Below are 15,080 nucleotides of genomic sequence, written 5' to 3'. Positions count from 1 at the left end.
TGCCCCCTCAAACTGCCCGGCTGGGAAGAGTAGGGGGGAAAATCGGCATCCTCCCTCGGCCGGGCACCCGCGATGGGATGGGGATCGCAGAGGGGGACGTCGGTCCTGGCCAGGAGTTTCACAGTGCCCAAGGGTTTCAGTTTGGGATATTGGGTCAGGGGTCTCGTTTGTTTTCTGATTCTTGGAGCAGCCTGTTAATTGTCTAATCCTATCCGTGCCTCCCGGCATGGAGGCATTTAACCACAATGCAAAGAAACGGTGCTTGTAAATGCCTGGGTATCCACACACAGCGAGCAAACAAACGCGATGGGCAAAGATCTCAGCTGGAAGGACAAATATTGGGGAAAACTTCAAAAATCTCAGCCTCGGGGCCCTCCCCCTTGCAGCATTGAGAGGGGAACGCAGGTGCTACAGCTGGAATCAATGCCAGCATTAATTCAATGAACTTTTCTCCTCCAGTTAAAGTTTTACTTTACTGGAGGAGACCAGTGCAAAGATTAGTGGTCTTACACTCATCCTTTTTTTTTTTTTTTCCCTCTTCCTCTGTAGAAAGTACATTCTGTGCCCGTGTGAAGCCTGGCTGACTGAGAGCATCATCCGACTTGGCTGCCAGACCCGTCAGGGGCTTTTCTGGAAGGTAATGGCATTAATCAGCATTAATCACCTTCTCATCTGATTCAGACTTTGGCATGTCCGCTACGGATGCTGCCACCCGCCCCGGCCCTGCAGCTCCATTCGCTGACGATATCGAGGACAGCAAAGCCCGAGCGAGACCAGCTCAGACCAGCTTTTGCAGATGTGCAAAGTTCGTGACCACCGAGCGAGCTGTCGTGAAATGGAGAATGCACCACCCCAGGAGCCAAGCCAAAGGGCTGCGACATTTGGCAGCGTAGGTAGTATTTGCTAGCATCGGCAATATTTGCTAGCATCGGCAATATTTGCTAGCATCAGTAATATTTGCTAGCATCGGCAATATTTGCTAGCATCGGCAATATTTGCTAGCATCAGTAATATTTGCTAGCATCGGCAATATTTGCTAGCATCGGCAATATTTGCTAGCATCGGCAATATTTGACAGCGCAGCAATCAGCTGGTGGTGCTGAAAGGCTCAGCGTTCGCGCTGTTGTGGGCTTTTTAACAAAAACATATGTTATTGTCATATTCTGGGTAATTTTGCTGTTATATCTCCGTATACACACACAGCCGTCTCCCCTGAATGCTCAGGGTGCGTACGTACAGGTGGGTACCAGCATTACAGCTACGTGTTGAGGGGGCTGTGTGCGTGTAGGTATGTATGTACGCATATAGAGAGAGACCTGTATACATCTGTATTTATATATGTTTGGCTGTGTATGTTATATACACACATAAATATGTTTTAAAGCAGGTGCCAAGTGCTATCCAAATAAAACACTCTTAGTCATTTTCTAGCTTCTTTGCTACATAGGCTGGAAAGGTTTCTTCTTGCTAATTCAGCAAGAGGCTTGTAATGTAGCACAGAAGGCAAGAAAGGTGTTGAACATCTCGAAATAGGCTGTAGCACGTTCCCAAGTCCCTGGCATGTCACACCAACTGAGGGACAGCCCCAAACCGGCCTTTCAGCTGGATCCTTTGAATTTCCCAGGTCCACTCCATGTCTTTGCGGCTCTCCCGTTGTTTCGTTTGTCTCCCCAAATGCAGGGACTGGTAGTGGCTGCTCTGAGCCGAGCGCTGGCCACATGGAAGGCTTGGGTTTCTCATTAACTCCAGAGTTGATATAGTCCCATTTCTCAGAGCACCAGCCAGTTTTCCTGCCTCCATCCCAGCCAGCCCTGCCCAAGCCCCCACCTCGCTCCGCAGCCCAGGACAGTGACGGCTCCCGGGAGGACAGCGGAGGAGCTGCAGGATGGACAAGAAAAGCAAAATGCAAGCAGAGAAGGTAACCATGGCTCGGTGGTATTTTTGCACTAGAATTTCTGCAGGAGCCCAGCACTGAGCAATGGCATTTATCGCTTGCCAGGACCAAAACCAGCAAAAAAAATCCCCTCCCCTAATTAACTGCTCTTTGATGTCTGCATACTGAGCACAGGGGCAAAGGGCTCAAGGGATTATTTTTTACTTTTAAGAGCTCCGTCAGCTTGTCGGATAATTTTAACTGTAACGGAAAGAAAAAACCACTTGAAACAGCACTGCTGAAAAACACTATTGTGGTCATTTTCTCCTAGCCGCCCTGCTTCAGCGGTGGGGATGGGGATGGGGCAGGACACGTTGCTGCTGCCGCCTGCGCTGCCGGACCGGGCAGAGCTCCGGCTCACCGCGAGCACCGCAGAGCCCCGGCACAGATTGCTCTTTGTGGGGCAATGTCGCTCTGCCCTGGGGGCCTCATCCTGCCCACCCCCAGGGGCTTTCCCTTCTCCTTTGGAGCCGGCCAAAGCCCCTCTGCTGCAGCAGCAGCATCCCTGCGTGCCGGTATCCCGGCCAGCCGGGGAGCGGGATCCCTTGGGACAGGGCTGGGATGCAGCCCACTAGGTTCGGGCAGGGGTTTGGACAGGGATGAGGCTGTTCTCCGCTTCTTCCCCCAGCACCTCACGGGAACACTGGTCCTCTCCGTCTTCACCGCGGTGTTGGGCTTCTTCCAGTACGGCTACAGCCTGGGTGTCATTAACGCCCCGCAGAAGGTAAGCCGAGCCCCCCCCAAGCTGTGCACAGCCAAGGGACAAGGGCTTCAGGGCAGCCAGGGCTGGTTTGTCCCTTGCAGAAGCCCTCAGGAGGGCTCTGTCCCTTCCCCAGGCGCAATCTCCCCGTGATAAGGCAACGGCGAGGACCCCCCGCCGCTGCCAGCCCCCCGTGAAAGGAGCGGGGGTCTGCACATCATGCTGCCGTCCCCGCTGCAACGTGGTCCCCGTGCCCAGACCGAGCGACCGCACCTTTCCGCGGGTGCCGAACCCGGACACCAGGCTCACCCCGTTCCCGGGGGGTGACGTTGGACGAGGGGGGCTGCTCCGCATTTGCCCTCGCGATCCCTCCCGCTCTGGGGGTCTGGGTGCTGGGGAGGACCCTGAGATTTCACCCCTGCAGAGCCTGTGATGAAAAGCTTTTCCCGGGGCAGAAAAAAACCCCAAAACAGGGGTTGAGGGTGGTTATAGATTTGAGCCGATGGCGTTTGTCCTCTTTGCCCATCACAGGTGATAGAAGCCCACTACAGCCGTGTGCTGGGCATCGTCCCCCTGGACAGACATGCCACCGACACCGCTGGGGAGGATGGCACCGTCCCCATCCCCGGCACGGAGCCCTGGGGTACCACCGAGGGCACGCTCGCGTCCCCAGCTGACACCAGCGAGGATCTCGCCGCTTCCCCGCACGTCCTGACCATGTACTGGTCCCTCTCCGTCTCCATGTTCGCCGTCGGCGGCATGGTCTCCTCCTTCACCGTGGGGTGGATCGGCGACCGGCTGGGGAGGTGAGAGGAGCTTCTGTGCTGCGAGTCGCGTGCCACAGCCCGAACCTTTTTGTTTGATTTTTTCCCCCTAGAACCATTTCCTCCCCATAGAAATACAGTTTGTGTTATTTTCCCCAATTTAACGAAAAAAAACCCTCAAACCTCCAAAATACTGTTCCAACCGCCACAGAGGTCTAGCTTATTAAAATCCTCAATTATAAATCAGATGTTTTATTGCAACTTTTAGCACTTCAAACAAGCAGCTGATGAGCAGCCTTGATTAAATTCCAAATTCCCCCTTTCTTTCCATGGCAAAACGGAGAGGAGGGCATCTGAACAGCGTTTCCGCAGGATGTAGAATATACTTTTAGCTACCCCGACTGCACCCCTGCCCGATATTTTTCAGTGCCTATGATCATTATTTTTTCCCCCGTAGTGCTGATGAAGTCATTTAATAGCTCTGCTTGTATGTTGTGATGGCTGCTTTGGCTGAGAGAGGTGCCAGAATGAGCTGTGCCGCTACTGCCTTGCAGGGTGAAAGCCATGCTGGTGGTGAACGTCCTCTCCATCACTGGGAACCTCCTCATGGGGCTGGCGAAATTTGGTCCATCTCACATGCTTATCATCGCCGGGAGAGCGGTCACGGGGCTGTACTGCGGTAAGTCCAGGCAGGACAAGCATTGCAAACCAGCCCCTTGGCAGGGCTGGGTGCTCCAGGGTTGCAGTTAAGAGTTTCCTACATTTTTTAATCTTTTTTTTTTTTTAGTTCAGAAGGGGTTTCACAGGTGGGAGTTTCCCTCTTCTCCCTATGTCTGTCCTTCTCGATCCAGGGTCTTTCCCAGAAGTATTTGGGTTGGCTTTACCATGAAATGGGTTTATTTACATATCCTAGAAAGGAGCGAGTCCCTCCTCTGTATCTCAAGGCTCGATCCTGGTGGTGGGTGTTGTAACAGTATGTTATTAGCCATGCTGTTTGACAGGTTCCCTAGACAACAGTACTATCTAGCAGATAGTACAGGAGCACTGTACATAGCGAGGATAAGATAGTAGGCAAATAATAGGGAATTACATTAGAATTAGCTTAGAAGTAACAGCTTATCACCGTTACTGGTACGCAAATACAATACTCCGCTCTGAAGGTTCCAGGCGAGTTTTAAGAAAGCTCTTTGCTCTGTGATAACTTCTCCCAGTGGACGATCTCTCCTCCATGCTCGTATGTGTGTGTGTTCAAGTGTAAAGGCTTCCCAGCCTGGGGCTCTGAACGCAGGGATACCTGAGCACCGCTGCAGAGTGCGGGTCGTTGCCAGCCAGGCACGGGGGGCTCGGTGGCACACGGGATGCCGCAGACGGGCTCCCTCCTCCTTTCCCATTTGGGAAGCGGTTTCTGCTGGTTGCTGAGCTGTGGTCTAGAAGAGGTGACGCCTGCATGTGCTTGGTGCAGGGCTCTCCTCCGGACTCGTGCCCATGTATGTCAGCGAGGTCTCTCCCACGGCCCTTCGAGGAGCGCTGGGGACGTTGCACCAGCTTGCTATCGTCACGGGTATCCTCATCAGCCAGGTAAGAAGGAAAGCGCACGAGTCCAGAGAGGGTATTTCAGAGATTAGGGAAACCCCAGTGATACGCTGGGGTGTCGCTCAGCATTCCACCCCGAAACTGAAGGAAAGTGTGAAGCAATCTGCTCTAATGGGCTTAAAATCCTACCTTGAGTCAGAGGCGTCCTTAACAAGGACAACTTCTCATGAAGTAAAAAGTACTTCTGCAAACAATCCCCCTCCCCTGCAAAGTTTTTGTACGCATCCCATCAGAGTCAGGCTGGATCCTGAACGTGAGATCCCTGATATTCAGGTACTCAGAAATGGCTTCATCGGAGAAGCAGGGAGCCCAACATCTCCCACCGTGGCAGGAGTCCCAGCTATGTGACAGATGAGCACATAAATGTACCAAGAACCAATGCATCCAGAGAAACTTAACATAACCACAAAGTTCATCTAATCTGATGTAGTCAAAGACTACGGACAGACCATGGGAAAAATACGCTTCCAGGGTAGGTCCTGCCGGCTTCACTGGCTGCGGGGATACAAAAAATGCTTTACAAATTGTGGAAAGTAGAAGGTTGCAAGTACTCACAACCCCTCTGGAGTGCCTTTTTCAATGTCATAATCACACAGTGAAGCAAAGCCCAAGTTAGCCTATTTGCTGAGCCTCATGCTGCACTGCGGCCCCGGTGCTCAGACCGTGCTGGTTAGCAGCCTGTACTTGCTGCTTACGCAGTTCTGGTGAGGTTCTGGTTCTGGCCAGGCACAGGTCTCCTGCCGGTGGCACATCCCAAGGAGGACCGAGTCACCCCAGGGCAGGGAACAGACTTGCAGAGGTTTGTCCCACAGCACCTGTAAGCCAAAGCCTTGCTCATGACATCTGACACCATCCGTTCATTCCCTCCTTGTAAATGTTCATCATAACTAAAGAAATCTGATTGTTAGGACTGAGAATTGGTATTTGCTTCTAGTTTTCTTCCAGGTTGTCACTTCAAAATGCCATAGTGGTCAATCGCTTTCTTTTTCTAGGGTGCAAAATAAGTCACTCAAACATGCCTCAATTATTCCAGGTCCTCGGACTAGACTTTCTCCTGGGCAATGATGAGATGTGGCCCCTGCTCCTCGGTCTCTCCGGTGTGGCTGCCCTCCTGCAGTTCTTCCTGCTCCTGCTGTGCCCCGAGAGTCCCCGATACCTTTACATCAAACTGGGGAAGGTGGAAGAAGCTAAAAAAAGTAAGAAAGACACGCATTCTGGGTTTGTCTGGAGTTGTTTTTACAGTATACGTATTATTAAACACAGAAGGGAAAGCCCAGCTGAGGGCTCACACGTGTAACTGGGTATAGTTGCTCCATCCCACGCAGCGCATTTGCAGGAGGAATTTTGGACACTTGCATACAGTCACTGACTAAGGCATGCTTGCTTCTACGTCGCTGCAAGCGTGAGCCTTGGCGTGTTACTCGTGTCCATCAGAGAGATCGCATCTAGCAGATGCCACCCCAAAAAACCCCATTCAGTTGGAAGGGATTTCAACCAGGTGTAAAAATGACATCTTCTGGGGGACAGCTGCTCTCTCCATCCTCACTGCTATTTGCAACTACACAGCAAATCCACAGCGGTTACTGCAACCACTTACACGTCTTCCAGCGTGGCCCTCCTTAGCTGGTTCCAGCCGCTTCTGCAAGGAGTAAGAGCAGTCAATGGTAGGACACAGCTGAAACTGATAAGCAGCTCCGAGCTGCTGAAGTATAAATTAGCTCTGGACCAGAAACTATTTAGACACGTTTGCATGGGAGTAATAAGCATTGCTGAGGGACAGGGCTTGAGTGTGGTGTCTCAGAGCTGCCAGGCAGACACGCTTTTGGGGCTTGATATGCCATAGGAGTCCTCAGAGCAAGAGGACACTACTGTCCGCGTGGTTGGCTTACTCTGAATTTTGGCTAGTGAGATTCTTGTCCTTATTCTACCCCTTATCTAGCATTAAAAATAAAATGTCGATCTTTCTTTTTCTTAAGGTTTAAAAAGGCTCAGAGGAAACTGTGACCCGATGAAAGAGATCGCTGAGATGGAAAAGGAAAAGCAAGAAGCCGCTAGTGAAAAGAAAGTCTCCATAAGACAGCTTTTCACCTCTTCGAAGTACAGGCAGGCTGTCATCGTGGCACTGATGGTGCAGATATCTCAGCAGTTCTCAGGAATCAATGCAGTAAGTCCCCCCAAAACATTTGCCTTTAAAGAAATCCACGCTGAGCATGAGAAGGCAATGCTGGCTCCATCCAAGCCGTGTAGGGGCGAAGAGAAGGCTTTCCCGGGACGGCAGCGGGCTCCTCGGCCACTGCCGTCGGTGTTGAAGCTGGACCGAGCCGGGCTGCGGGCGGGCAGGAGGGGAGAAGGGTGCGAGGGAGTTCAGCACGAAACTGGCTGGCACGGCAGATCCACGCTGAGCTTTCCCACCACCCTCCTCATACCTGAGTTCGTCAGCGGTTTGCTCTGTTTCATGACTACCTGCTCGCCCCAGAAACCACATAATCACTGTTTTCTAGCTATTTTTAGCTAAACAGGTTTTGCAGCACCTCCTGGGATAGCAGAAATCACCATTTTACACCCAGGACCGTGGAGCCTCCTTTTCAAAACTGGCTAAGACCCAACTTTTTGAAAGTCTGGTGGCAACTTTACAAAGGTTGAGGCCTCTGTCCCACCGGCTTTCAAAACTCTAAGAGTATTTCCACATCGCAAAGTGGACGGAGCAGCTCGCGGGGCTGAGCCAGGGACGAGCACCCACGGACCCAGCTGCCCTGGCTCGAGGCCATGCCCAGCCCCATCCACCGGCCACAGGGTCAGCCACCCATTTATCTCCTGCCCTTAACTTCCACCGGATAGGAACTGCCTTATTCTGGGAGAGAAGGGAGAAATTTGAGTCATTCCATCGGAGCCAGAATATTTTCAAATTCTGGTAAAACGCGGTCATATTAAGGTATTTGTCTCCAGCGCTCGGTGCTGGTGAGCTGGCTTTCCAGATGAAACACAGGACTACGTGGAAGAAAACAGTTTTAAATGTGCAAATGCAGTAGCTCAGGAAGGGAATTTCAATGGGATTTTTAACTCCCTCAGGCTCCTTTGAAAGTTTCAGCTTTAATTATTATAACAAGCCATTAAAAGTTGAAAAAGTAATCGTAATTAAATTACTTCACATCTCAGGCAAGCAAGTGCAACTCTTCCCTCAAGAGAACAAAAAGTTCCACCAGCCCCATTGCCTAATCCTTCATCCTAATGTATTTTGATAGATCTTTTACTACTCTACAAACATTTTCGAGAGAGCTGGAGTTGACCAACCAGTTTACGCAACCATTGGCGTTGGAGTGGTGAACACAGTCTTCACTGTTATCTCCGTAAGTAAATATTTCTGCCCCCCAGACCACAAAAACATGTAAGCTACAATGTGGTTTTGAAACAAGATTTTATCCTGGAGCTGGGACTGGGATTTGCAGTTTTGCAGGGCTGACCCTGCACACCTTACAGGAACAATCATTCCCTGGGCAAATCTCATCTGAAAAATCAAAACTTGAAACACAGCCCGTTGTATCAAACAGCACTGCTAAATGCCTAATGAGTGAAAACTGCATCACCGTGTTCAGGGAAGCTCTGGTAGCTCAGCATTTCCCCCCAAAATAACAGTTGCCTTTGAAACTGAAATTCTGCAGGTCCTATTCCCCTCGGGGAGCAGGCAGGGGATGGGGGTTGCGATGGGGCAGCCAGCAGCTCACGATCTGCCTCTTACCTGTTATCTTTCAAATTGTTTTCTGCATGTACATCGCACCTGCACCAGTGATATCCAAAGGCTATTGCAGAGTAATAAAAGTAATCTAGCACCTATCCTCATCATATCTATGCAGTGCTCTGCAGCAATAAAAGGATTGTTCCATTTTCACAGCCTTTCCCTTCGTTTGTCTCTCTCCTGAGAGCATTAACACAATTCCTATCAGCAGGCAATTATTTTTTTAATGTGGCCGTTAATATAAGAAGATGGGGAAATGCCAAGCCCATTTCCCTCACATCTCTAGGGAGACTTAGGGAGCAAAGGACTTTTACCCACCATGAAGCAGGACCAGCTGCAAGGCAGAAATACACAGCTCTAAGAGATCTTAGTCCAGCGTGCATGAGATGATAGGAGGTCTTAGGATGAACCTGCTTTAGAGCAAGACTATCACAGGTCCCGTACAGAGGAGAAACCGTGATGTTTATTGTGAAATGAGGCACAGAGACGTGCGGCTGGAAGACGTATTTCTCCAGCTTGGAGGGTCTCCTGCAGTTCAATCTCCACCCCAGGGCTACGGTACTTGCAGCCTGGGGCATTTGCTCTTTGCTTCTTTTGGCCACGAGCACTTAAAAATTACCTGCGTTTGTCAATAAATGACAGACCCCGATCAAAAGGCAGAAGTGCTGACAGCCGGCTGGACCTTGGCAAGGGAGAAGCGAGCGCAGAGGCTTGCCCTCAGTAATTTCGTGAGTTAGCAGGATGAACTGCCTCCAGCAAAAGAGATCGTCTTGTAGAAGCATAAATCACTTGCTGTAATGACAGGAAAGGTTGAGCTGATGGCCAAAGGTGTGCTTTCAAGCAGAGGGGAAGGAGTAGGCAGCTTCAGAGGCCGATGCACAGTATTTTAGGGCAGGCCCGATGCACCGTCCTCTGGAGTCACCCACATCTCCCCACCGGGTGAAGTGATTGGTACAGACTTAGATGTCAAAATCTGGGTGAGATGACTGGAGTCCATCAAGAGGAGTTGAGAAAGAGCAAGCTAACCCTTGTGGCTACCAGGGAAGCAAAAGGAGTCTGGGAGCAATTGGAGGAAAAATCCTGACGCCACAATCCTGCTGCACAACTATCCCTGCCCTAGGACAGGCAAGGTGCAATGGCCCATGGTGTGACCTTGAATCATGCTATATTTTGAAGCCTGCTTCCGAACTAATGCAGACTTAGTAAGTCTATTCTTCCCGGAAAAAAAAAAAAAGAGAGAGAGAAAAAAGTCCATAGTCAGCAATACATGGGTAGGAGTGGTGGGAAGTCCAGAGAGCTTGGAAATGCATGAGCTCTGAGTATATGTGGTTTTGCCTTGCCCTTGGCAGGGTGGCTGCTCAGCCTGGCTCCCTAACAGCCACCAGCAGAGTTTCTGACATTTGGAAACCAGCACACAAATCTCTACCACAAGAGCTAAAAGAGCAGGAGTGCAGTGTGGTAGTGGTAACAGGTTGCTCATTGCTAATGGACCTGATCGAACCTCCTGAGAGTGGCGGTGCTGGAGGCTGAGCTGCTGCACGTGTTTCTACAGGTCTTTCTGGTGGAGAAGGCGGGCAGGCGGTCCCTGTTCCTGGCTGGTTTGATGGGCATGTTAATAAGCGCCATGGCCATGACAGTTGGACTTGTGCTCCTGGTAAGAATTTCTCTCCATTTTTTTCTCCATGGTTTGCAAACAAGAGAAGACAAACCACCTTTTAAAGTGAACATTTTGCATTTTCATCTCAAAGAACTTCAGTAAACATTTGTTCTTAGAAGGGACAAAGTGGCCACAGCTGGAGCCATCTCTGCTGGTTACAGCAGTGCCTGAGGACATTGCGCTCCTTGGCCCCTGAGATACCCCAGTGCTGCCAGAAAGGACGTGTGTCCCCTGTCCCCTCCCTGAGTCCGTGTGTCCCCTGTCCCCTCCCTGAGTCCGCTGACAACCTCAGCTCCTTTGCACAGCAACTGCGCTATTCCCACGGCGTAACCGCATGCCTGCTAAGAAAACCCAGGGCGCACCTCCGCGTGCAAACGGTGTGTGCCCTAAACCCTCAACCCGCATCTCCCTGGCTTGGCGCAGGGATGCTAGACTAGCATCTTGTCGTAAAAAAAGGGACAAATTATTCCGTCTGACACCCAGGAGGGGGGTCAGACTGTGAGACATGGGGCAGAACAGGCAGAGGATGGAGCTGCCCCCATCAAAGTCAGTCCAAACCACTGGTGCAAGCCCCTGTCAAGATGTAAAACCAAAGAGGGGGTGGCCTCCTTTACTGAACACCCTGGTTATTAAAGACAACTTGCCTCTTTCTGGCCATCCTGCAGGCGAGGAGAGGGCTCTGAGGTACAGCAGAGCTGATAGCTGTGAGCTCCAACATCCCTCTGCAAGCGGCAACCACACGCCCAGCCGGCACCTGGCACAAGAGTTTAGAGCTTTAATTATTCATGTCCAGTCCCCACTTGTCTGAATAGAAAGAAATTTCTGAAAAAGAAGCCTATTTAAAGTAATTAGTGATAATTAATGAGAGTCGTGTTGGGACCGTAACAGCAAGCGCGCCCTCTTGCAGAGCCAGTTTACCTGGATGAGCTATGTCAGCATGGTTGCGATCTTCCTCTTCGTCATCTTCTTTGAAGTGGGGCCCGGGCCCATCCCCTGGTTTATCGTAGCCGAACTGTTCAGCCAAGGCCCGCGCCCCGCCGCCATCGCGGTCGCCGGCTTCTGCAACTGGGCCTGCAACTTCATCGTGGGAATGTGTTTCCAGTACATAGCGGTAAGAAATCCCTCTAGAACCGTACAAATAAATGACTGGCACCGTCCCACCGCTGGGCTCCCGAAGCAGCCCGGTGGGACGTGGACGTGCCTCCCAGATCTCCATCCCCAAGCCCCGCCGGGCACCTCAGCCCCCCGGGGTAGGAAGGGGAAACCATCTCTGCGGTGCTGATGGAAGCGTCCCCTGTTCTCACTTCTCCCACTGCAGGATCTGTGCGGACCGTACGTGTTTGTGATCTTCGCGGCTCTGCTTCTAGTCTTCTTTCTGTTTGCATACTTCAAAGTACCGGAGACGAAAGGGAAGTCCTTTGAGGAGATCGCAGCTGTGTTCCGCCGCAAGAAGTTCCCGGCCAAAGCCATGATTGAGCTGGAAGACCTGCGAGGCAGCGAGGAGGCATAGACATCGCCACGCACCCAGAAAGGAGGGACTGAGCGCGGACCTTCATTCGGGCACCGCAGGAAGAACGTTGGGCAAAAGTCTCATTTCACAAAAACCTTGCAGCTGGCAGACCAGGAGGACCCGTCCATCGGATGCCTTCTGGCTGCTGCGGCTCACACCTCTGAGCCGCAGGTGCTAACGTGGCATTTTACTCTGAAATACTCGGTACAACTGGGCTTCAGGAAGAGCCAGGGAAAGGACGGGAGGAATACGTTACACGTGTGTCTCCATGCCCCACTGGAAGAGCCCGGTGGGACCGATGATCTTACTAGTTGGCAAAGCATTACACCGAGCAGGGTCATCACTCAGCTGGAATGAAGGAAAGAGGGGTCGGCTGACGCGGTAGCCTCATGTTTTCCCCTTTTTGTCCCATGCTTGCTGCTTCCTTCTGCTGGGCGATCTGATGCCTTGAGAAACCAACGGGTAGTGCAGTTGTGCCACCAGCACACAGCACTCATGGCCCGAGGTGCTAAGGAAAACAGACTGAGCAAGCTCGCCCTTCCCCTTGCCTGTGCAGAGGAAGAAGGTGGATCCCACCTGAATCGGCTGGGATGCACCTCACTTGCTTTGCTATCCGTGCATTATGGAAATGCGCTCCCATCTCATAAGGATTTCTCAAGTCACAACATTTCTTAGGAGAATCTTAGAAACTCTGGCTAGGCTGACATGCACTTTTTTTCTTTTGTTTCAGCCAGACTATTTACCTCCTCTTTCCTCCTAGGAAGTCTCTCCCGGTTCCCTTATGCCTGCTGCAGCACAGGACACAGCACAGCATTGACCACACAAGGGGCCCGGGCACTCCTGGTCCCCAGGTCAGGAGACACAAGTCCTGCTGCCATCCCTTCCACGCTGTGACCGTCACCAGGTCACCTCTCCTCGCTGCTCCTCCTTCCCCACCCTCTGCGTCCGCCTTCCCTTCCTTTTGTACAATGCTTAGACCCACAGGCTCCAGCTTCAGCCGAGGCCTCGGGCTGCCCGTACCGTAACACTTAACGATAACCCAAAGGGGAAAATGGGTATCGCAGCGTTAACTGGAAGGTGCCCCACTCATCCCACCCCCACTTTGCACCACTTGACGGTTTTGCTGGCTGGATGTGCTTCAGCCAAGATAGTGTGCAGGCAGGGGGTTGTGTTGTTTCTACAGCCTTGTTTGTGCTCGTGTTGCTTCTTTATGAGACACTTTTATGTGCCAAAATCAAACTGCAAGGATTTTTCTTCCTTTTGGGGGGGATATGTTGGAATCATTGTAAAAGCCTGCTCTCTGTTTGCTTGACTTTTAAGATTTGCATGTTCCTTGTTGTGATGCCAGTTTACTTTCTAGCAACTTTCTCAGGATAGAAACCCATTATTTATTTAGAGATGGAACACCAGCATTGCTCGGTCACTGCGAGCTCACCACGACTGCCAGTGAAGCAGTGACCGTAATGTAACAGAGAATCAAGCAGAATGAAAAGCATGAGAATCAACAGGCTAAGGAGGATCACCGGCTGCTGCTATGGGTTTGGTTTTAGGGAAGGTTCATGCTCCTTTCCTTGTGCCTGGACATCTTTCCTTTGTAGACTTTACTCTCTTGGTATTAAGACCCTAAAGCAAATTCTGGTCCCTTCCAAGTGACTGGAAGCGTAGCCACAAGGTCCACTAGGACAAGCGTCTGGCCCCAGTATGTGCACTGAAGCAATAAGATTGCGCCAAAGGCTTTCCTGGAGTGACTGCTGGGATTTAACTGGAGGAGAACTGGGTCAATGCTGTCGTGTGCTACAGCGGTGGGGGCCCTGGGACTGACACGGGGCGTGCAGCGGGTGTGAGAACCAGGGCCCAGGCTGCGGTGCACAGAAGAGAGTAGCAGGGCTGGGGCGCAGGCTCTGAGTCAAACCATCGGTCTGTGTGCTGCAAACAGGTCTCCCCAGGTGAGACTAGCCGAGAAGACAGGCTCAGAAGCTCTCCATGGTGTCTACTGCAGTTAGTTAAATATTATAATGACTTGTCTGAATGTAAAAAAAGGAGGAAAAAAAAAAAGAGATGGGTTCTTGCTTTCAGCAGTGTTATCTATGTCTGTTACATAAAGTGACAATGAACAACATCTACGGCATGTGATGGTTTGTGCTGTTGGGTTTTTTCCCTTTACATCTCTGACATATGTGTAACTCCAGATGGGAGGTATTTTCCTGGCAGGACACATTTGCTCCACAGGTGGTAACTGCTGTGCAAACCCTCAGCTAAATCCCTTTGAAATGGATGGTCCAGAGGTGAGACTGCAGGGCTGGGAGGCAGCCCTGGAGCCAGTGGGAGCTGATTCTGGTCGGGATGAACCCTCGCTGGAGGTGTGCCGGCGTCTAACCCCAGCAGTCCCCACGGCCCACCTGTAAAAGCCCACTGTAAAGCGTACCTCCGCTTGCATGGATGTCGGTGCAGCTTAAAACTTGGTGCTGGGGCTTTTCTAGGGACGATAGGCAGGAGGAGCATTTGGGGAGGGATGGGGTTCAAAGCAGATTTGCCCCTGCTCTGAGGGCAGAGCCAGGCTGGATTCCTTCCAGGCACAGGAGGATGGGACAGCAGGGGCAGGGTGGCAGGGAGGGTGCTGGCACTGCGGTCCTGGACATCCCCGCTCAGTCCTTGTGAGCCAACCAGTCTGTACAAACACAACGGCTCAAGCTACGGCCGCACAACGGCCATACAGGTGGTTTAGCATGAGACAGGCTGTCCAAAACTGCTTCGCTAAACTTCTGCTGAGTTTCGTCCTAATGCCTGAGGGGCATCAGTCAGTGACACTGTCAGTAACTCAGCGGTGAGGGGTCATTTATTTAGCAACACTCTGAGCAACCAGTCTTTGTTTTCCTGTGTGTTACTAGGTGAATGATATGGAAAGTCTGATCCAATAACTGTAGTGCAGCACATACATTAGTTTAACAAAGCCCACAACACTACCATTACCCACAGCTATATTCCTGAACTTCCTGGAAGATCTGCCTGGGGGTTCACAGGCACTTAATTAAAATGACTCTATAAAAACGGTTGTCAGCTGAAAGCCGTGTGTATATTTAATCAGGCTTTCTCTCCTCATTTCATCCCACACCTCTCTGAAGCTTTTGGCTGAGCTATAGTAAAGACCATGTAGTTTGAAGCAGGAGCCTCAGAGCTAGCAGACTTCACG

The 15,080-nt window shown here is 51.3% G+C and overlaps 1 protein-coding gene across 2 annotated transcripts; it reads left to right on the top strand.

The window, feature by feature from the left end:
- Positions 1 to 1,885: 1,885 nt before the first annotated feature.
- SLC2A2 (solute carrier family 2 member 2) lies at positions 1,886 to 13,999 on the top strand. 2 transcript variants are annotated; one of them, XM_075033195.1, is made up of 12 exons: positions 1,904 to 1,918; positions 2,562 to 2,657; positions 3,165 to 3,195; positions 3,307 to 3,439; positions 3,952 to 4,076; positions 4,860 to 4,975; positions 6,024 to 6,186; positions 6,967 to 7,154; positions 8,233 to 8,337; positions 10,276 to 10,377; positions 11,288 to 11,491; positions 11,699 to 13,999. In XM_075033195.1, exons 1-12 carry the CDS (start codon positions 1,904 to 1,906, stop codon positions 11,888 to 11,890), a joined length of 1,470 nt encoding a protein of 489 aa, XP_074889296.1. In that variant the 3' UTR covers positions 11,891 to 13,999. The 2 variants fall into 2 exon arrangements, with proteins under 2 accessions (XP_074889295.1, XP_074889296.1); XM_075033194.1 differs by having other exon boundaries at positions 1,886 to 1,918; positions 3,165 to 3,439.
- The last annotated feature ends 1,081 nt before the right edge of the window (positions 14,000 to 15,080 follow it).

This window comes from Buteo buteo, chromosome 7 (assembly GCF_964188355.1).
Source record: "Buteo buteo chromosome 7, bButBut1.hap1.1, whole genome shotgun sequence".
Lineage (NCBI taxonomy): Eukaryota > Metazoa > Chordata > Aves > Accipitriformes > Accipitridae > Buteo > Buteo buteo.
Note: the sequence above shows the minus strand (reverse complement) of the source record. Positions and strands in the feature narration are given on the sequence as shown.